This window comes from Lissotriton vulgaris, chromosome 12 (genome assembly GCF_964263255.1).
Source record: "Lissotriton vulgaris chromosome 12, aLisVul1.2, whole genome shotgun sequence".
In the NCBI taxonomy this organism is placed as follows: domain Eukaryota; kingdom Metazoa; phylum Chordata; class Amphibia; order Caudata; family Salamandridae; genus Lissotriton; species Lissotriton vulgaris.
In genome coordinates this window covers 575,766,896-575,790,099 of record NC_141700.1, presented here as the reverse complement: position 1 = coordinate 575,790,099, position 23,204 = coordinate 575,766,896, and the positions used below count along the sequence as shown (strand labels likewise).

The following is a 23,204-nucleotide window of genomic DNA, read 5'->3' as shown; positions in this document are numbered from 1 at the left end:
ATGGCATGTCTCTCCCCCCCAAAGGGAATTCCTGTGATGTCTGGGTTGTCCCTGATCATCTGGGTCAGTGGTCGTAGAGGGCGAAAAGGAGTGGCAACAGCGGGCACCCCTGTCGCGTTCCTCTTTGGATAGCGCAGCGTCTGGACGATATCTCATTCACCCTAATGGTCGCGGTGGGTGAGCTATAGCAGCTCATTACCCAAGCCCTGAACCATTCCCCCAGCCCAAAGTGGACCAATATTTTATCTAAAAAATCCCAGTCGACCTGGTCAAACTCCCTCTTGGCATCAACTGACAATAGGAGGGCTTCCATTTTCATACAATGGGCTTTATCGACCAAATGGAAAAATCTTTTGGTGTTATCGCTACTCTGGCTATTCTGTATGAATCCCGACTGATCGGGCTCTATGATACCCGGCATCAGGGGGCCCAATCCTACCCCTAAAATGCTGATAAACAAGCTTGAGGTCAACATTAAGAAGGGACATTGGACAAAAGGAACCACAGAGGGCTTTATCTTTCCCAGGTTTAGGGAGGACCACCATAGAAGCTGAGAACATCTCAGGAAGGATCAATCCTGACCCTGCAGAGAAGTTAAAAAGTCAAGTCAGGAGCGGGGCTAAGATATGACAAAAGGATTTGTAGAAACCTGCAAGAAACCATCCGGTCCCAGAGATTTCATAAGTTTGAAGTGGGAAATCGCCTCAATAACTTCCTCTATTTGGACCGGGGCATCCAATAACTCTGCCTGTCCGCTTTCTAGCTTTGTTGTGTATGCTGCCTGCAAATATGTTGTCATGTGTGATCCTGAATGGGCCTCTCCTTTATAGAGGTCAGCGTAGAAATCCCTAAACGTGTTCAATTTTTCCTCAGCGGCCTCGACCATCCCCCCCCCAAATGATTCTGAATAGATTGGACCTATGTCTGCTGGGTGCGGGCCCTAAGTTTATTCCCTAACATGTGCCCTGTCGTGTCCCCCCGACATAGTAGGAGTGTTTAAGATGAAGGGCTGTGTATTCAGCTCTATCAATGTCCAGCGCTCCAATTGCGCTCGAGCCGCTTTCAGCTGTCTCCAAACTCTCGGCGCCCTGGTCCTACTGTACAACCACTCTAGTTCTGTCACTTGTGCCACTAGGGTGTCCCTCTTCTCTTTGCGCTCTTTGTTCTCTGCTGCTGAAATAGCAATCAGCTCCCGTCCCACCACTGCTTTTAGGGCCCCCCATAAAGTAGGCAAGGAAGTGTCCGCTGTGTCGTTAATATTTAAATAATCTTTGATGCATTTGTGAATCTGTCCCTTTACTGATTCCCTATGGAGCTTGCTTTCTTTGAGGCGCCAGCCTCCCGCCCACCTCCGAGCTAAGGGCAACCGAAGGGAAACTGTCACTGCCTCATGGTCGGAAAGCGCAGTCTGTGATATTTCAACTTCTCCCTCCAATGCATTGAGTTCTGTTGTGCATATCAAGTGATCGAGTCTGGCATATGTACCTCCTGCATGTGAATAGAAGGAGAATTGGGAAGTCTGTGGCTGAGCCACTCGCCACATGTCAACCAATCCTCTGGAGTGAAGCCATTCCTTCCCCTCACTAGACAATTCCCCGGTCTGAGAAAATCGGTGGCCTGACTTGTCCTTATTGGCGTCCATAACTATTTATTTATTTATTTGAAGTTTTATATAGCACGAACATGCCCTGTCAGGGTATCATAGCGCTTTACAAGTAAAAATACGTTACATACATGAAGGCATGGGCAAAGTACAGGGATTAGGGATAGGGAAAAGTCACTAGTGAGACAAAGCTGTGGATATATACAAAAGTCAATAAAGTTCCAAAATCAGCGATGACTTGAGTACAATAGGGCACAAGGAAAATATATATACAATAAATGGTACAGATCCAAGTACAGGATGGTGTGGGCAGAATACAGGGATTGGGGTTAGGGAAATGACTAACATAGGATAAAGCTGTGGATATATACAAGTGTGAATACAGTTCCAGAATCAGTGGGCGATTTGATTACAATAGGACGTAAAAGATATGTACAAAGATCATGGTGCAGTGGAAGGAGTGAGAGTTGTTACAAGTAGCAGGTCAAACGAGAAAAATAAAATCACGGAAAATGGCAGGATGTGCACCAAGGGAGTGTTATTGGAGGATTTTGCTCATTAGGAGTGTTTTAGCTGCTTTTTTGAAGAGTGCCAGGGAAGATATTCTTCTGATGGAGGAAGGAAGCAAGCTCCAGATTCTTGGTGCAGCTCCGGAGAATGCTCGATTGTATGTTTTCACCTTGCGGAAGCGGGATGGCTGGAGCACACGGTCTCTGGCGGATCAGGAGTTTCTGGATTTCTCAGATAGCATGATCTTCTGGGCGAGATATGTCGGGGAGTTTGTGTACAAGGCTTTGTGAGTGATGCAGGACAGCTTAAGTTGAATGCTGCCTTCAAGGGGAAGCCAGTTCAAGGCCTTCAGGTTGAGATATGGTCACATTTTTGTGAACCAGATAAGAGTCTGGCTGCTGCGTTGAGGCAAGATTTTAAGGGGGCAGTGGATGTCCTAGGCAGGCCAGATAGTGTGGAGCAGCCATATTCGATTCTGGAGATAACTAACGCCTGCACAGCGTTTTTTAGGTCTGCAATTTCAAGGAATGGATTTAGTTTTCTCAAGTAGCTCAGATGTAATCTGGTTTTTTTGGTCATCGTGTTGATGTGTTCAATCATATTCAGGTTGAGGTCCAAAATAATCCCAAGTGATTTGGCAGAATCCACACTGGTAGGGGTGCAGTTGAGTGCTGTGATGGAGTTAGTCCATTCCAGGATGTCAGCAGATTCTTTTGGGGGGAGATGAGAAGAAACTCTGTTTTTTGGGCATTCAGTTTGAGCTGGTTGTTAGCAAGCCAATGGACAGCCAGTTTCAGGGCATCATTTAGATGTTTGATCTCCTCAAGAGAGGAGATTTTAATGTGGATCTGGCTATCGTTGACATACATGTGCAAAGAGATGTTGGCCGAGTGGTAAATTTCAGCTAAAGGTTCGAGGAAGAGATTAAAGACGGTAGGGGACAGAGTGGAACCTTGCAGGACACCGATGGAGATCGGGGAGGGAGCAGATAGGTTGTTGTTGACAAGGAATCTCTCTGTGCGGTTCTGGAGGAAGGAACCAAACAATTTGATGACGGTACCTCCTAAGCCCATCCTGTTGTTATGTATCATTTTAGGACCCTATTGTAAGTTTCCCGATTAATGCCCTTATACAGCTATAAATCACCATATCCTTATATAGGCATAGAAATCATAACCATATTTAGGCATAGCTCATGCAGCCCAAATACGGCAGGGCTACTTCCACTAGTTCCGAAAATCCACAACGATTTCTTGGAAAAACCCGCCTTCAGCAGTCAGGGACTTCACCTTGCTTGAATATGGATTTGTCCACGAACTCATGGAGTTTTTCAAGAACTGAGACTCTTTGATGACGTTATTATGTCCAACCATACGTCAAACCCGGCACCTTCAAGGTATAAATATGCCCTCACTTGCCCACGCAAATACATGGTGGTTTGGAGCAGTTCGACTATCTACTTGCCCGACGCGCCCTGCTACAGCAAGTGCTGAACAAAGCCGACCCCCCAGCAAACACACTGAGAGAGACGCTGTCTTTTCTCCTGCCGAGAAATCCAGCTCAAGTGTTTCCAAGCTACCCTTGTGGGTTGTTGAGAAATCGAGTCCCGAGACTGACCTTCCCCATTCTAAACTAAGGTACAGAGCTGATTAGATACTTAGAGAAATCTTGAGCAGATTCTTGGTAAAAGAATACTACATTTATGCTACACCTCACTTACTTCTTCCCTCGTACTAAGCTTAGGTTAGGTAAACCGGGGTAGGAGTATTTTAGAAGCACCAGTTGAGTACTTTTAACCTCTGGTTATTTATGTATGTATTTATAGATGGGTTAGGAACCATACAATGCTCTTACAGTATTATTTTATTCTACTATTTATACTGTACGCATTATTTTTTAGAAACAGTGTTACGATTGTAGCAGTTCATTTCTTATGCTTGAGAAAGAAGACTGTTCAATAAAACCTTTTATTGAAAACGCCTGTCTTTCTACGTTCTCTGCACCTCTAGTGAAACGAGGCATGCACGATTGACTGAGTGAAATATCTATCTATTGTTTCCACGACTCTGAAGATACGTTTTATCTTGGGGAAACAAAGTTGTCATGTTTATGCGGTTTTCAGAGACTAATCCCTTCTTGTGAATTCAAGAAAGTTTCTAGTGACCTCTGAGCTAGCTGGCACACACAATTAAGTCTAGTATATTCGATAGAGCCCTAGTCGACCTCAGTCCTATGTCTAATCTATAGGATATATTATTCCAATGCGCAGAGCCTATTGGGAATATAGGAACTACACTACACTGTGTTTGAGGCGTTCAAAGAGTTTCTTGTGGTTGACCGTGTTCAATGCCGAGGAGGATAATTATATTGAGATCCACCCCCACTATCGCCCACCTCTCTTGCTTGCTGAGGACTTCCGATAAAGCCGACTTCAGAAATTTCTCTTGTCCTGAATTGGGTGCATACAATGACCCCACCGCAAATGTGTGTCCCTCTAGGTGTATTGTGTAGGCCAACAGCCAACCCTTTATTTCCACAATCTTGCCTCCACCTTCCCGGGAAATTGTTTAGCAATTAAGATTGCCACCCCGCTTTTTTATCCGATGCGGAAGAGAAAAATTGTTGGGGGAGCGTTCTCGATCTCATCCGGTGCCAATCCCTGGAGAGAAGGTGGGTCTCCTGCATGAGACATATATCGGCTGTCAGATTTTCCAAATATGACAGTATGGATTTCCGCTTAATGGGGTTGTTAAGGCCCTTCAGGTTCAGAGTAACAATTTTCACTTTGGAGACTGCCATGGTATCGGGTCAGAAGTTGGTGTTCGCCCTCTTAACTCCCCGAGACCCTGTCCCCTCCTAGTGCCCTCTCCCTTGCCAGTTGCCCCTTCCTCGATCCTCTGTCCCGTAGCCACATCCCCCGACACACCAGTTCCTTCCTTACCACCCCCTCCCTAACCCAAACTTAACATCCTGTAACCCCCCAGAATGTCCAGGGCCATTTGTGCAAGCGTGCACCCTTAGGAAAGAAAGATATTAGGAGCATATCGTGGCTCCAGGTTCCCCGTCTCCCCGCTCCCATCGACCGCCCCCACCCTCCCCAGCGCCACTAATGTCTATTTTCTGCATGTTATCCCACCAGCATTTAGGAGCTATCTTGGGAGGCTGTGTCCTTGAGCACTGTCTTGAGTAGTGCTTGCCTTTCTTGTGCTATGGTTGAGGGGTCCGGACCCCTCGGATGCTCAGGATAGGCGCCTCCCCCGGACTCTCTGCCATTCTTCGCGGGGGGTCTGGGATCTGGCTTGGGCACCATCTCTTCACTTGGTTGATCCAGGCCTAGAATCTTGCTGGTGTCTTGCAAAGATTTGAGATGGTGTAGTTTGCAGTTTCATTTCAAAATCAGCCTGAATGGATGGCCCCAAGAGTATGCCACCCCCTGATCTCGCGGATGTGCGGTCACCATCCAAAACTCTCGCCGTTTCTGTTGAGTTATCGACGCCAGGTCTTGGTAGAGGGCTACGGGGTGGCCCTGATATGAGATTGGGTGTTTCGCCCTGGCTTCCTTCAGTATACACTTCTTGAGTGGGAAGTTCGGTAGAAAGGCCAGGATATCAGGCGAGGGGGCAGGCGCCCTTCTATTTGAATGACCAAGTCCTTCCGAAACCCCCAGTATGTGTCATAACAGTCCCTGTAGATATTGAACCATGTCCGAGCCCTCTTTGCCCGATAGAACCCCCCTCACTCGTACGTTGTTCCGCCTTGAGCGTGTGCTTGGAGGTCAATCTGCTGATCCCGCAATCAGAGCACTTCCTGCTGGAGCTGTCTATTTCCTCCACCCTGGCCTGATCGTGGTCCTCCATGGCAGCTACTCGTTCTCCAACTGCGTCCACATCACTCTGGATCTCCTTCACCTCCCCCGCAAGATCTCTCTTCAGTGCCTGGAAGTCATCTCATAGGGTATTGAACAGTGTCTCAAGGAAGGAGCGGGTGACCGGAGCCTCTGTGCATTCCACCTCCTGGTCCACCTGCTTGGACGTAGACAATCTGCTCTCCCCCACCTGCTTGTGGGGGTTTTGTCAGCATGTCTTTCAGTGACCGCTCCTTTTTCCCCTGCAGCGAGGACATGCCGGCTCCACACTTGCAAGCTCTGCCTCAGTGATGCTCTGTCTCATCTCCTGTGTGTTGGTGTGGACCTGGTGGCCCCCGTGTCATGCCTTGTTAAACCCCTGAGCAGCACTGCTTTCAGCCGCTTCAGGTTAGCGCCAACTTGCTCCTGTACTGATATCTCTTTAGCTTCAATGCTGTGCCCCCCGTTGGCAGCTAACGGGTACTGAAGCCTGGTCTTCCGCTGCCTGTGCATGGCCCTCAGATCCAGTCCCGGTCATGGCCTCCCCTCTTGACTGGGCCTAACTGCTAGGAGCCTCCCCAAAGGCTCCTCGTTGTGGCTGGGAACCCGCAGAGTCTATGGTAATACAGGCCTCTCCGTGACTCTTCTGCCCCGGTAGCTGCCTGGCCATAACTTAAAATGTCCAACCCTAGTGGTTTTCCGTGCCTGGGTACAGTGAGGCTGGGCCACTCCCATCGATCAGCCCTTCCACCATCTGCGCTCTCACAGTGTTTGCCCTCGTTCCTCTTCTCCGGCTGTCTCGCTGTCTTTTGCCCCCACCAACATGGACGTTCCCCTCCGACAGGGCGTTCCCCTTACTCTTGCAGGCCATTCTGCATAATCCCCCAGGCCTCTGTCGCACCAGGTCCCCTCTGCTCAGCAGCCTTGGGTCCACGTCTCACCTGAGTCACCGCTGCGACCTCATGGCCCATCCACGAGACCTGTCTCCCCAATACCCCTCTACCTCACCGCTGACAGGCCTTGTCGGCCCCCCGGGTCCCGGGTCTTGTCTGGTGCTCACGTGAGCAATCGGCGCCAGCGCTAGGTCATGCGTGCACTCTCCTCTGCGAGTCCTCTGTTTGGCTTACCCACTGGTCCCACGTTCTCAGTGTCGTCCGGCAAAGCTCCTGAGTGGGTTCCTCCCGTGGGCAGCGCGCCCTTCTATTCTGCTCCAGCCAGGCCACCCCTTGTGTCAGTGATGGGATCCCTGCAAAGCACCCAACTGGTCCTCTCGTGTCAACCTGCAGCTTCTCATGAGGAGGGCGCCTCTTTAGGACCTGCTGTGGGATCGGTCCCCCCAGTCAGTGTGGCAGTATGTGTCGCAGTCTCTCAGTCGTAGGCCTCCTATCGGTCTCCAGGTGCCTGTTGGTAGGGGACGTCTCTCCGCTTCGGGTGCGTTTTCCCTTTGTAATTTCACCATGACTGTACTGACTGTCAACTTTCAGTGGTGCTGCTCCCTAATTCCACTCTGTCGTTGAACACCAGTAATGGGGGCCTCGCCTGCTCCAACATTGATGCTATACTCTGTGGCCAACTGCTGCACTCCTGACTCTGGGAGGCCTCCCTGTACGCTGTCACCGCCTCTCCGCTATTCCGTATTTCCCAGTGGACGACCCTGTCATATGGGCCCCTTGAGCGTGAGAGAGCCATGCCCGTCCCACCAGTAAGTGCTCTGTTCAGCGCCACCCAATTTGAGTGCTAGTAGACAGTTAGGGTGGATGCTCCTGCTGTAGTCTGAATGGTCCCGCCATGCCCAATGACCCTGGTGCTGCGGCTGCGCTGGCCTCACCTTCAGGCGGTATCCCTCAGCCCTGCTCGACTGCTCTGGGCCTGGCCAACGGACTTTGCTATGGCCAGGGGAGACAATCCGTGCTCCTCCGAGCCCCACCGTGCCAACCAGCTGCAGACCCGTCTTCTTGCCTGCTCTCTCTGAGCCGCTCTTCTGCAACCCACAGACCCAGTCCCCTCTGGCTGTGGCCACAGACTCTGGGCTCACCCCCCCCCCAACCAAAAGGCCTTCTGGGCCGTGGCCTCACCTGCGCTGCTCTGCGGCTCACCCGAAGGTCTGCGTGCCCCAGCCGCCGTTGCCGCAATTCTTCTGGACGTGCCTGATCTTGCCACCGCACGAGTCCTTGGTCCAGTTCCCGAGGCACTGTTTCCAGGACCGAACTTAGGCAGACACGCCAGGTCTGGTTGCCATTTTCTCCCGCTTGGCTTCTATGCCGCCGGACCTGTTCACTCCTCACAACGGGTCCCGGAATCGTTCTGTCACTCTCCCTCGATGCCGCTGGGGAAGAGGGAGCTGGTTGATTCCGTATGAGTGAATGGCTGCAGCACCGTCCCTCGCACCAGTTTCCGGAGAGCTGCTTCCAGGACCGGCCCCAGGGGAATAATTTTTTCAGCAGTAATGATGATCAGCGTGACTGGAGCACCAACGTCATTACATTGAAAGTGAAAGTGAAATGAGCCTATCAGGTCATTTTACTTTCCCTGTCTATATGCTCGCGGGGCTATCTCAGGCCCCCAAGCACATAGGCAGACAGGAGGGGTACCATTGGAAATGGGATAACCTCTCTTTCCAATGGTACCCTCCTCTAGTTGTTCCCGGCTTTGGGATCCACCACTAGACACCAGGTTAGGGGGGAGCAACCCCTTGGGCAAGGGCCTCCGCTCCCCAACAAATATTTGGGCATATTCTGCTTTTCTGGCCGAGGGCAGATGGAGGTTATTAGCTCCGAGCCCACTAGGCCACAGGGATTATAAATATAGGGGGTGAGGGCTGCCCCAAATGGGCATGCTAATACCCCCACTCCCAAACATAAAAGAGACAATCTTTCACAATGGATTTTTTTTATAAAAGACAGTTGGGAGCGGCACAGAATGGGCATGCTAATGTCCCCCCTGCAAAAAGGGCACAGGCTTTCTGCCCCCGTGGGGGAAATAGCCACGATCTGCCCACTAGGCACCAGGGACTATATTCTTTACTTAGTGTAGAGGTGGTGTCTGCCCAGAATGGACATGCCAATGCTCCTACCCCTCCATAAAAAATGGGCACAGTATTTCTGCCCCCTGGGGGACACATGTGCATTAGCGATTGCACCAGGGACTATTTTTACTTTGTGTAGGGGTGGGGATGCCCAGAAAGGGCATGCCGATGCCCCCATCCCCCAGAAAAAAATGGGTACAGTCTTGATATCCCCCCTTGTGGACAGATGGTGGTTATTGAACCCGATCTGATGGGGGCAGAAAGCCCACTAGGCACCAGGGATATGTTGATGGGCATGTCAGAGAGCAGCCCTATAGTCAAGGGTCACTCCCTTTTTTTTGGCACACATTGTAGCCATTTCTGCTCCCCTTGGGGGCAGATCAGCGATATGTTTACGCTCATCTTCCCCAAGGGGGCAGAAAAATACTAGATAACAGATGCCCACCAAGCCCGGGTCCAAAAACACAGGTGCCCCCCCTTGTAAAATCAAGTTGTTTTGTGTTAGATAATTTGATGTCACCACAATACATTTGGGGCCCTTCCCTGTCACAGGTATGTGGCCCAACTACACAAGTGAGGTAGCATTTTTATTGGGAGACCTGTGGGAATGCTCGGGGATGAGAAATATGTGTCAGCCCGCTGGTCCCACAACTTTCCTCCACAGAAATGTGAGGAAAATGTGTGTTTTTGCAAATTTTGAGGCTTGTAGGGATTCTGGGTAACAGAACCTGTTGAGACCCACACAAGTCACCCCATCCTAGGTTCCCTCTGGTGTCTAGTTTTCAATTTTTTTTAGGTTTACTAGCTTTTCCTAGTTGCCGGCTGAGCTAGGGTTCCAAATCACAGCTAGGCAAATTGTGAAAAATGGGTCCGTTTTCACTAGAAAAATGTGATGTGTTCAAGTTGCTTTTTGGGCCATTTCCTGTTGCGTGCACCAGGCCTACCCACACAAGTGAGGTACCATTGTTATCATAAGACTTAGGGGAAAAGAAAATAATGGAAGTAGTGTTATTACCAATTGACTTTCTATGCATTTCTGTCTTCCAAATGTAAAAGAATGTGTAAAAAAGTAGTCATTTTGAAATAGTACCAGGGTGCCTGTGTTGCAGGGAATGATTGTTTATGTGCAGGAATGTTTTTCCTTCCTAGACATAAACAATCACTAATGGCGCATTGTAACTTCTATATGTGCTACACAATTCAGCACATGTAGAAGTTGCAACTCGTCATTTTTAGGTCGAGCCTGGGCAGCGCATGTGCTGCTGCGAGGCATACCGTGGTGGAGTATGGCTTTGAAGCCCCGTCCACTCTCCGCCCATATTTTTAATTGGCTTGTGCCATTGTCCTTTGCAAATGCTGGATTATTATTCATAAATAGGCTTGTTAGACCCTCCTTGGTACCCCCTTGTCTGCATTTGTTACCTGCCATAACAAATGGAACTTTTGCTTGGCTTGTTACATGGTCTGCATTATAAGTCGGTGAGCACTTTTTTGTTTGTTGACTAATGGGGACAATGGTGCCTGCTATTCGTGTTTTCAGCAAGCCCCATGTGAGAATGGCAGCTGCTTTTCGTATGGAGCGTTATGCAGCTCTAACTTTAAAAGCGGCAGCCCCCTACTCCCACAGCACTCACGTTATAATGGCAACGTTTTTTATTACTTATAAGAAGGACGCAGAATCTGCTTCAGGGACACTATGCTTTCTGTCTTTCAGCTTTTATTTATTTTTTAATAAAGTTGCATGCTAAAAGCGGCGCCCGCTTTAGGGACACCGCGCTCAGTTTACATTTTTTTAAAAACTTTAATGGTGAGCGTAGTGCCCGGTTCACGGACACCGCACTCTGCAATACAATAGATCTCGCTTTTGTCAAAGTTTGAGCTGTTGGTATTGTAAATGACAATGACATTTAATATTATAAAAGGCATTGCCATTTACAATGCCAGTAGCTCAAAAGCTCCCAGTTGTGAGACCTATTGCATTGTAAATGCTTGTTTAATGATTGTTCATGTGCAGGAAGGGACACCTTCCTGCACATGAACAATCACTAATGGGGAATTGCTGTTTCTATGTGTGCTGCATGATGTTGCACACATAGAAACAGCAAAAACAAGGAGAAATTAATAATTTCTCCTTATTCTGCCAGGTTAAGACCAGGTTTTCCCTGGTCTCATTTTTGGCGCTGACCCATATTTACGCCACCCTTGTAAATTGGGGGCAGCGCCAAAAGGCAATGGGTATTGCAGAGAAATGCCCACTGCAACACCCATGCCTGCCCCTTTCACGCTAAGTGCTGCGTGAAAGAGGGCCTTATTCTCAAGGCGGTGTTAAGCCACGCTAAGTGGCTCAACACTGCCTTGTAAGTAACACAAAGTGTTTATCGTCACAGAAACATCATAAAAAGTGACATTCCTGTAGTCATAACCTCTTGTAAATATGCCTCCGTATGTGGACAAAAAGGTATAGGGGCCTAAGCTCGAACTACCCCAAATACCCAAAAATGGCTTAGCACAGGTTGAGAAAAGGGGAAGGGGTTAAAGTAACATTACGAGTGGTGCAAAGGCCCAGCATCATATGTCACCAGCCAATGTGCAGCCAAAGGTAAGTATATAGTTCATTGAACAATGATATCATAAGAACCAATATTTGATAACCATAAGTGCTCACTCAATTCAAAATGAAAAGAGCAAAATTCAGGAAAATCGTAATGGGCATAAAAAAGTGTAAAGACAAACAGATGTACCAGTAATCATACATTGTGAGTAAACTCTGAATGCATCAACATGGGCAAAATCTTGAAAATTAAATCAGGAATTATTAGAATGTTGTATTTTAATGTGAAAAATCGAATACTGTAAGGAAATGCCTCTTTTTGCATGTTCAACCCCACATTTTTGGACTGATGCTGCTGGTTTATTGACTCTAAGAGTGCACTGAGGCTTGCTAACCAGACTTCACTGCCAGTGGTCTAATCCTATATAAAAGACATGTTGAATTGGCTATTCCCAGTTGGCAAGGACCGACTTACTTATAAGTCCTTAGTATATGGTGCCCAGGGTACCCAGGGCATGTAAGGTAGAGTGATCACTCAGGGTGCAGCACTAGTTGTGCCACCCTAAGTGTGACAAAGGACAATATGGACCCCAGCCTGCTACCGCAGATTGAAAGGACAGTGTTTATACTGCTAGTTTGACTTCGTCTTTATAGCTAATGGCAAAACTCCCACTTCCTTTAACATTATATGTAAGTCTCCTCTAAGGAAGGCCTATGGAGCCCTATGGAAGAGAGCTATGTATTATTAAGTAGGGCACACAATTTGTATATGTCTTAACAGCAACGTTACACAATTGTTGTTTTTTTGGCGAAAAGGTATTAAGCCCTATTGGCTAACACAGGGTTACTGACTGGCACCCTAACCTGGTTAACCTCTGAATGGGACTACCTAAGTGGGTCAAGTAAGGTATCAAATTAATTGTTGCATTAAACCTGACCTGATGCCCATTCCAAATGTAATGTCATTATTAAGGAAGGCAACCTTTAGAGAGTTACCACTCTGCACCCCAGATAGTCCAACGACCTCACAAAGGCCCTGGCATACAGAGAGTTTCTGCCCACCTAGGGAGATGTGTGAATGGCTCCCCTGGCCCAGGAACAAAAGCAGTTGCCTCAGAGCTAGGTGTTCCCTCTTCTTCCAGGATGGCCACTCAAAGTATTAGTCCGAAAGGCAAGCTTCAAAGGGGAAGCCGCCTTTGAAGGGCCAACTGCAACAACACCCCTGAGCAGGATAACTTTTATTACTGCAGACAATTAGGAGCCACAGCCAGAGAGCAAAAGCCCGTTCTCAAACCAGTTTTCCCATAGGCGTGTAGCACAATGGTAGCCACACCTCTAGAGTGAGCTACTGTGCTCCTGATGAAAAAGGAAGGATCATGCCATTTTGAAAAGGGCAAGAATGTGGCCCTCTGGGATAGCTAGACGCCACAAATTGCAGGAAACACATCACTTAGGAAGGAGTGGACCCAGTAGTCCATTAGCTACTGACCGTGTGGTCTCTTCTGGACTCTTTCCAGGAATACATGTGGAACCCCCGGCACCCTGCTCCTCATATCACTCTGGAATAGGAGAAAGGAATGAAAAAAGACTGCCCTGCTGCCATTGAAAGTGCACAAAGAGAGGCTACACTGTCAGAAGGACTATACCTTCAGCACTGTGGGCTAGCAAAGTTAGGACTGTGCCTGCAGCTCTTGGCTTGAGGAAAAATTGATTCCTAGCCACATCCTAAGGCAGTGACTCCAAGGACCAGTTGGCAAATCCCTTGGAACCCGCTCCTGTGACAAAGTTGGATACCACTGCAGACTTTTTGCTGCTACCAGTCGCCGGACCCACAAAAGGACAAATCTGAGATAGCCAAAAGTTGCTTTGTGGCCGCTGGACCCAGAAGTGCTATGAAACACCAGATTCATCATACTCAAGGGACACTAGATCCCACTTAAGGATTTCCCCCCAGCTGCTGTGCAAGAAGATCAGTAGCCCTGCATCGACTGGACCATCACTGCAACATAGAGTAGTTTGTGGACTTCGATCTCTGTGGCCAAAGTTGCCCCTCCTCACCCGTAAACTGGTGGACCACCACAAAGACACTCCCATCAACTGCACCACAACCGGAGCATCCTTTGAGCATTTTTTTGCGTGTATCCTCAGCACCAGGACCACTCCATTGATGTCCATGGTGGTCGTACTGTAAAGTTTGTAAATTGCCTTAAAAATGCTCTGGTGGTCAGATAAATGTCCAAAGTATCCTCTCTGGGCCCCTAGACCTTTTCCCTGATGGATTTGGTTGCCCACCCTGGGCTGGAGTTCCCTCAATACCTCTTTAAAACTTTGAATAGTTTACCACCTTTTTGTTAACCAATGCTTGTTTGTGGTTGCATTTAAAAGTAATAAAAATGTCTAAAATCTGTATCTCCAGAAGCCTCAGGTGGATTGTGATGAAAATGGCCTCTGAAACTTTGTATAAATACACTCTATTGTTATAAAGTTTTGTTGTGTCTCTTTATTGGTGTGTGGGTTTCTTATTTGATTGTTTGGTGCTGGTAAATGCTTTACTCTTTGCCAAGCCTTTCTGCTCTTAGCTACAGCTACCCAGGGTTGAGCTAAGATTAAGTAAACAAGACTGAATGGATGCAAAATGGCATTTGCGAGTGTACTCAAAGATAAGGCGCCACAGACATATCACATAATACACCCAAATACTCACAAGTACCAATCCAAAAAAGTACCCAGGAACAACACAAAGGGTGCTTGTTAAAACCAGGGGTCAGTACCTCAGAAAAATACAAAACCACACATCATCATAGAAAACTCCAAACCCAATAACAAGGCGCCATATTGGAAAAGTGAAAACATATACCATAAGCACAGCCTCTGAGTTTCTTTGAACCATAGCTGACCAACTCAACTAAACTAAATGCCCCAGTGAAAGCCAGGAGGTTTAATTTCTGGCACTCAGATAAATACCTGTAGTAGTATGTTCTGTAGAATGTGTAAATCAGCACGCCCCTCCAAACCAGAAAAATGCGAGCTTGTCCCATACTGCTGACATTAAATACAAAGGTGAGAGAAACTCCCATCATAATTTCCTGTCAGGAAAGAGTCCCTTGATCCCACCCATTAGTCATGTCTAAGGACGCCTAAGGAAACTAAAGAAGCTCTGTCTTGTAACATGGTTATGGAACAGCAAAACCAGTGTACTTCCAATCATCCATATACAAATCCACATCCCTATAATGATGTCATATAATGCTTAACATAAGTAGTTTCAATAGCTAATATACTGTAGTATCAAATATGTATATGTTAATAACGTGCAAAAGTCTAATCACATCACCTTCTCACAAAACCTTATACTTATGCACTAAAAGGTTCTGCAATTGCACAATGAATTCAAATGAGCATTCCACCAATATGTCTTAACTTACAATCGTTCCAGCTAAAAACTACTTACAAAAGTAGGATGCCGGATGCCATATTTGAAGTAAAAGAGTAACCAAATTATAAAGGTGTACCATAAGGAAAGAGTAAAGTGGTTATAAACAGGACTGCAGGGGGCCCATTGGAAGTAGAGATGTACCAAATGTATCCAAAAGCAAAAATGTTTTACGTGAGATAGTAAAGTGGTGAAGCAGTGACCCCAGGTGCCATGTTGGAAATCCAAATACATGCAAATAGCCAACAGGATTTCCGCCATTGTACCTTATTTTACAATAGGATCACAAGCACCATATTGGAAAACAGATGTGTTCAAACAACCAAATGTTACTCAATCAAGGAAAAAAGAGTGATTTAAAATAGGACCCTGAGTGCCATCATGAAAGGACACATCTGTCCAAACAACCAGGACTTACTAGACTAAGATAGCTAAGTGATAAAAATAGGACTGTAGGTACTATGTCGGAGATCCAAATTTATCAAAATAACCATGAAATAACACAATTATTGCCATGTTCAAACTGTTACAATTATTTAAAATACAATAGATCACTTGTCTACAACTTAAATATTTATTTGTATTAAAATCAATACAGCCCAACATAAATAAAAGTGGTGACAAGTGTTGAGCATGTAATGAAAAGTACATTCAATATATTCCAGGGTTGAAGAAAATTGTCTTGCTAGCTTATCATGTAGATTGGAATTGCTACACAGCCAAATGCCAATTTCCAGACATAAAAATAAAATGTGTTCTTTACAAAAAAATAGTGAAATTCCTTCTCCTTATTTAGCCCATTTCCATCCCCAAGCAGGGGACGTAATCTGCAATCTGCTTACCTTAGAGCTAGTTCCTTGTCTCCCCCTCATGGATGAACCAACACCATTTGTATGCCATAAAAGATGTATTTCCTTTGCTACAAGGTTTACGAACTAAGGCAACCAGCTAAAATACATGATTGCATTTTTGAATTACCATCTCCACAGATTTTTGGAAAGACGCCCTCATGGGCAGTTTTGCAGTGCAATTGCACTAGGGAATATTATTTTTAAAACACTGACAAGAAACTGGTACATAGATGATGGGACCTTAAAAGACTGGCACATCCAGCCCTACAAACATGTCCATGCCTCAAAAATACTTTTTGTTTCCAAGAGTAATAAAGGAATGATTTGCAATATTAAGGGCCCGATTCCGATGTCATTTGGAAGGTCTCCAAATCGAATTTGGCTTTCCCGGATCCAATTCGTAGCCCTTGTTTCTCACCGAATCGTACACAGCTCGGAACGACCAAGTACGTTGCGAAGATCGCATACGCGTTGACCGAAACTTTAACGAACCTGGTCCTGTCCGTACGACTCATTCGTAGATGAATCATAGATGAATCGTGCCGCGCAATGGAGCCAGATTCAGACCAAGCGAGTACGATGCACAATTCGGACAGCCGCATCAACTTGATCTCAGCAAGACAAAAAGGTTGTCGGAATCGAACTTCGGGGGTCCATAGCGGGCCTCCTTTCATCTGGGGCGCTCCGAATCTGTCATGGGGGTGCCATGGGTCCCCGCAATCCAAGCATCCCACCCCTTTTTGCTATGGAAGCCTGTGTACGCGTCTGTATACAGGATCCCATAGAGTTCAATAGGAGTCCGATCAACTTGAGTCTGTAAGCATACGGATGCATCGTACTCACTCGTTCGGACTCCCGGAGCATGTTTCGCTCAGAAAGCCCCCCAGATCCGAGCCGTAAGGAGGGCTTTCCAAGCGAGATCGGAATCAGGCCCTAAGTGTCACAACCTACAGTTTGACATCCCACCATATTCAAAAAAGGCTTATACAAAGGAAGCAACGTATTCTAAAACCACTTGAGATGTTAGAGCTGCGTCCAAAACTGATTGCATGCTTTAAAATAAGGTATAAATCTCTATGCAGGCTTGAAAGAATTGCTGGTCACTTTAGATGCAGAACTCTCACCTTTTGCAACATGACCACAAATACACATGGAAAAGTATACATTCAAATTCCCTTGCAGGTTATAGTATGCATGGCTGCTGCGTAAGTTATGGATTATGATCCTAACAATAATTTGCAAATTCCAGTGGTTTTTCGGTCTTAATTGATAACCATAGTTGCACTTTAACTGTGATTTTTAGGTGAATTTCTCATTTTGTTTAATGTACATTAAGGTGTTATAACAAAGACATCAAAAAGAACAGTTTAACTGTGATTTTCTTTAGATTGAAGACATACTCTTGATTTTGGATCAGACTACCCATCTTTCATCTTTTTTGCCACCACTCCCACAGCAGAGTTGGGAGCTTACTTAATGAGAAAAACTACTAGTTTAGCTGGATAATCTAAATTTGAAAGTCCAGCTATGGTGGCTAAAGGATGCCCAAAGATGAAAAAATGATTTACAAATTATTGTGAGAGGTGAAAAATAGTAAAATCTTTGATGACAGCAAAATATGGTCTTTAAATCTTTTTATATCAAAGGTAGGAATGCTTGAATAATTCAGATCATTTTACTTTACACAGGAAGAGATGCTCGTGGACCTCTAGTAACAACAACATATGGCCAAGTTCAAGGAACACAGCTCCGAGTTGAAGGAACAGACAGAGTAATAAACACTTTTCTGGGAATTCCTTTTGCAAAACCTCCGCTTGAAGAATTGAGATTCTCTCCTCCAGAACGTCCCACGCCATGGACCGATGTCAGGGATGCAACAGCCTATCCTCCAATGTAAGAAAGCAATGTTTGGTCATCATAATAAAGCCATCTGGTATTGTTACATGCCACAATGTGAATGCATTAAATATAAGTATATGCGTTTTAGCACCAACATTCCCTGGTGGAATTTGAAGTTAAACAGATACAAATGATTACTCCTGGACCTAGCTCTGAAGGCCCAATGAAATAAAACTAACAGTAGATTAAGAGAGTAACTGTGTTACGGTGACATGCAGTCTGAGTACTGATCTAGAGGCTACCAACCAAAACCCAATCAAGGTGAATTGCATGCCTTTCAGACAGCAACACGCTATATTCCACCATTTAATAGGATGAAACAACAACCACCAAAGCTGGCAGTGAGTGAATCACTTATGCAGAAGACTTTAATTATTTGAATTTGTTTGATAAGAATTAGGTAAATGGACAGTTTAATCAACAACTGCAAGCCCAATTAGGTATCTATTAGGGGCTTACCTCAAAGTCTCACATGCAGGGTCCAATGATTCTTTTCCAACAACACACAAATAAGTAAATAAATATTGACTTACTTGCAAGTGTACTAGTTCAGACTGTGTAGACGAGACTCATATCTGTTGTATGATCCTAAGCAATACATCCATACTAATATAATAAAGAGAGAGCCCAAACCTTTGAGGCGGGTAATCTCAGGAACCACAGCACCAATCACAACACCCAATACAGCATTGGAAAGGGCAGTTGCAGCACAAGGACATAGGCTATGCAGACGCCCACCATATACATATAAAAGGTAAAAGAACCGTGCCAGCAAAGTAGTCCCTTGTGGGCGTGTCTGCGTTGTGCTGTGGGCGTGTGCTGGGGGTGTGACAAACGCTGGGGGCGTGCGGTACGTTCTGCCCTTCATGCCATGTCTCATATCGTGTGCTAATCCCACCTTGCTCCCTTTAAATACCCCTGCACCCCATAATCATAACCCACCGTACTCCTTAAAATACCCCAAAACCCTTAAACACTAACCCATCTTAACCCTATAAATATACCCTGTACCCCAAAACCCAAACCTATCCCTAAACCCTAAAAATACCCCTGTACCCCAAAACCCAAACCTAGCCCTGAACCCTATAAATACCCCTGTACCTCAAACCCAAACCTACCCCTGAACCCAAAAATACCCCTGTACCCCAAAACCCAAACCTAGCCCTGAACCCTAAAAATACCACTGTACCCCAAAACCCAAACCTACCCCTGAACCCTAAAAATACCCCTGTACCCCAAAACCCAAACCTAGCCCTGAACCCTAAAAATAACCCTGTACCCCAAAACCCAAACCTACCCCTGAACCCTAAAATACCCATGTAACCCAAAACCCAAACTTAGCCCTGAACCCTAAAAATACCCCTGTACCCCAACACCCATACCTATCCCTATACCCTAAAACTACCCCTGTACCCATAACCCAAAACCATATCTGAACCCTTAAAGTATGCAAACACCCCAAAACATATACCTCAGTACCCCAAAACATATACCCCTATACCCATACTTACCTTATCCAAACATTAAAAAAACATGCTTTTACCATGCATGCATTTACAACGAATTTCGTTGTAAATGTATGCATGGTAAAAGTATATAAAATGTAATGCCATGCGTTATAATGGCATTGCAGAGTCATGGTACTTTCGTAATGAAAGTATGCGGAGTGATGGTATGCGGAAATAAAGGTGCGTAATAATGGGTGTTTACCCTCCCCCGGTAAGTACATTGGTGGCACGGCGGCCCACATCTCCAGCAACATACTCGTATTTTTTCACCACCCATTTGAAAAATGCACAGGTCTCTCTCATTGATGGCCAGCACCGACATACACTTTTAGACACACCTCCCGCCACAAGTTCTAGAATTGCGAACTTTAGAGCTGGGGAGCTACGTTCGAATCTCGGCATCAGCTCAACATCCTGTGATTCCAGGCAAATCGCTTTGTCTCCGCGTGCCTACCACAAATGAATGTGTTCTTCTGTAATGTAAATTGTGCTCATGCCATGTTGTCGAGTTTGCGCTATATAATATTGCAAGGAAAAATAAAGTAGGGAAACTCGAGTTCACACACTACTGAATGCGCACTCTTAAGTGCATCAGCAGTGCACTGTGAATCAGAGCGTTTCACAGGCCTGTCACAGATAAGAAATGCTATCTAAACGAAATCCTACAAAACAATATACTACTGGCCGGCAGCAATTCAAACCCGGACAACTTCGGGACAGGCTGCTAGTAATATGATAAAGAATATCTGATAGTGATATAGCTCAGTTTGAAATAATGATGTCTCTTAATATTAGCAGTAAGTATGACCCTATAGAACCAAAGAATTATTATTGTTGTTTCTGAAATCCACATTAGACTCCATTAAGTTTTCTCATAAAATTTATGGCTAATGGTTTTGCACCACTAGAGGCCGATAAAAACTTTTCATCAGTCAACACCAGAATTTGTGTTAGATAATCTGAGTTTAAAGGTTTTTGAATTCGTTTAACTAATTTTTGAGTTGGGTCAAAGAATCCTGCAACTGTTTAATGCTCCTGTCCTCATAGCTGATAAAAACCTCTTGTGTACTTTCTACAAAGGAGCTATTATAGCAAACACAAAAATTTGACTCACCACTGGATTACGTTAGATAGGACTGTTGCTAAAAAAAATACCAATATCAAATCTATCATCCCTAATTTGCATCAAAGATTTTATACAATTCTTTAAAAAGCTGTAAACTAAGATGAATCCTGATGACAGCTGGATCAAAGTTCTCATAGATCAAGGGGAAGGTAAATGTATTACTTAATGTTGCTGATCAATTAGCAGAAAATACCCATAGGATGTCATGTATCCACTTTGAAAAGGTAAATAGTATACTTCAAGGTTGGACAAACACCCAGTCACTTATTCGTTTCAGAACAATGAGCTTCTTTAAAGCCAAGAGTCTTCTACCCCCCAAAATGAAAAAAAGTTTGGTAATAAATGATTGTGAAATAGAACCTGGAACATTTTCAAACACAAGGGTAAAATTAGGTTCAACATGTTAACAATAATCGATGTATTTGCTAATGTGATTGGTGGCTTTTCCAAAACTTGAGTATTTTAGTGTCAAAAAATTTCAGGGTATTTTTATATGAGAATAATCAGAGAGACAGTGAATGATTATAACCCCTGGATATCTATTAATTTGTTTTTCAATTGCACTGTTTAAGTTTCTTCTTCAGTTCATTGCTTCAAACATACCCTGATTTATTTCATATATTAAGACCATCATGAAATCCAACTTCATCATGATGTATCGCATGCAACATGCACCCATTTATAGAAGGAGGATGCTGTCAGCCTACGTGTCCGAACACCCTCCCCTTTGAATATAAACTTTTTGTTGACATATGACCTCATGAACCTATGAAAAAACTTATTGAAGGGGGTTAGACCTGCCCTTTTCACTTAAGCAATAATGATTGTCAAGGCAAGATAGACATTAATCAGGATGCAATCTGAGATTTATAAAGCGTGACCTGTTCAACAGGTTTGGTATTAAAGGCCATATTTGACAGTGCAAAAAGAGAACAACCATGTCCACAATGTCTAATGAGTCTTCTTTGTTAACTACCTAAATTGATCACAAATGAATACTCATGATGACTATATGAAAAGGCAAAACCAGTCACAACATGTTTATAAAGATATCTCAACTTGCTTAAAAAAGTTCAAAAGAAAGGACATATGGTTGTCTGAAGGTTGTAATCTAACTGGTTTTATAATAAAGGTTGTTGTTGCTCACTGCAAGGAAAGCTGGAGACAAATTCGAGATCAACATCTATTTTGCTGAGCCTATCTGGACTTGATGATTTTCCACTATCTAACTTTGAGAAAATGTTCATAGGTCTATGAGGAAAAATCTCTTGGGCAAGAAATTATGTTTTGTTAATTCAATGTTCGCATGTTGTATGGAATTTGCATCCAAAACTGCAGCTGTTGTAGCTTGATATTTCTCAGTTTCTTCATAATATATGTTCCTGCACTATCCAAAATACTCTAAATCAGTGCTCCCGAATGTTTTAGAACCATAACCCAATTTTTAGAACAACACACATTTGTGACTCACCTAGCTTTAATGGACATGAGGCGGGTGATTTTTTTTATTGTAACTAAAGCATTGTGTGGTAGCGCACTGTCATTTACAGACAACTCATTTTACATTGAAATGGCCACTAGATTTGCCTAGCCATCCAGTTGTACTGAAAACTATATTGCACACAAAGGATAATGTGAGGAAAGCAGATTTCAGTGACAATTTATCATTTCTTCATCACCAAGTAAAGTGGCTTGATTTGTTTTGATCCTCTTAAAATCTTTGTTTCTTTTACACTTCAAAATTGCAAAAAAATGTGTTTCATTTTTGTAACTGCTGAATGTGTACAGTTCTTTTACTGTTTTTTACATTTTGTTCTCTGTTACAAAAAATGTATCTTATAGCCTTTCCTTTTACACACCACAAAAAGCAGCAATTTGTCAAAAGACATAGCCTGGCATTTACCTCTGTCTTTGAAACACAGTAAATGTTATAAGATAAATTCACAAATGTATTGTCTTGTTCATCTATTGAAGCAATAGCTGCTCTGTTATAAAATAATGCATTTTACGTTTTCCTGAATTAGTTTTCATATGCCTGGCCAACATAGCTTTACTTTTTCCATCCATTTATTGCTGTTTCTTTAGCTTGACTTGCCTAATCCAATTCTATAACAAGTTGCTTTTCATGACACCATATTGCGTCAATAGTAGATTCGTCATTCCATTGTGCACCCATAGTCCTCTTTGACTGTAATAAAGGTTATCTTTCACCTTTATTTGTCTTTATATTGATATCATATTACAAACTATTTCACAGAACCTTCAAATAATATAAACACATCATACAGTCCTCTATTTATTCTTGTCTTTGAATTCTTGGGGTTTCATTCATGAGAGGGTTGCATTACGTTTGCACCACGCAGAGTGGTGAGTGGTACATGCTTGGCGCAAACCTCGAAGTCAGATTTTTTAAGCCACTCAAAGTCACTTTGCATGGCTCTGAGTGGATTTCAAAATCTGCAGTAACGCAATGCAGTGCAAATCGCTGCGTTACTCTGTCCTGGGTTGGTGCTCCATGGACGTTGCATGGGTGTTCCCATGCCACTCCAATGGATTTGACTCATCCCCAGATTTACAAGAACTTGTACACATAGGGATATTCCAAAATTTATCCCTTCCCAAGGGAAGCATAACGAGGAGAAATATCTCTATTTCTCCTAATTTCTTCCTCTTTCTATTAGTGCTGCACATATAGAAAGAGGAATACGTCTCCTAAGATTGTTTTTATGCTGAAAGGTTCCTCTTACTGCACAAAAACAATACTACATGCAAAACAGGCAACCTTGTACCACGGTACAAGGGTGCCTGCTTCCGCAGAAGGATAAGGACACATGTGCCATATTGACTCAAATAT

General features: G+C 44.6%; 1 protein-coding gene across 2 annotated transcripts in view; it reads left to right on the top strand.

Moving 5' to 3' along the window:
• The window catches only part of LOC147677779 (fatty acyl-CoA hydrolase precursor, medium chain-like), a 239,564-nt gene that overhangs the window by 41,859 nt on the left and 174,501 nt on the right, over window positions 1-23,204 (top strand). For both annotated transcript variants that reach the window (XM_086945440.1, XM_086945441.1), the window contains exon 3: window positions 17,506-17,710. In XM_086945440.1, the coding sequence (XP_086801566.1) occupies window positions 17,506-17,710 (205 nt within the window). The remainder of the gene's footprint in view (window positions 1-17,505; window positions 17,711-23,204) is intronic.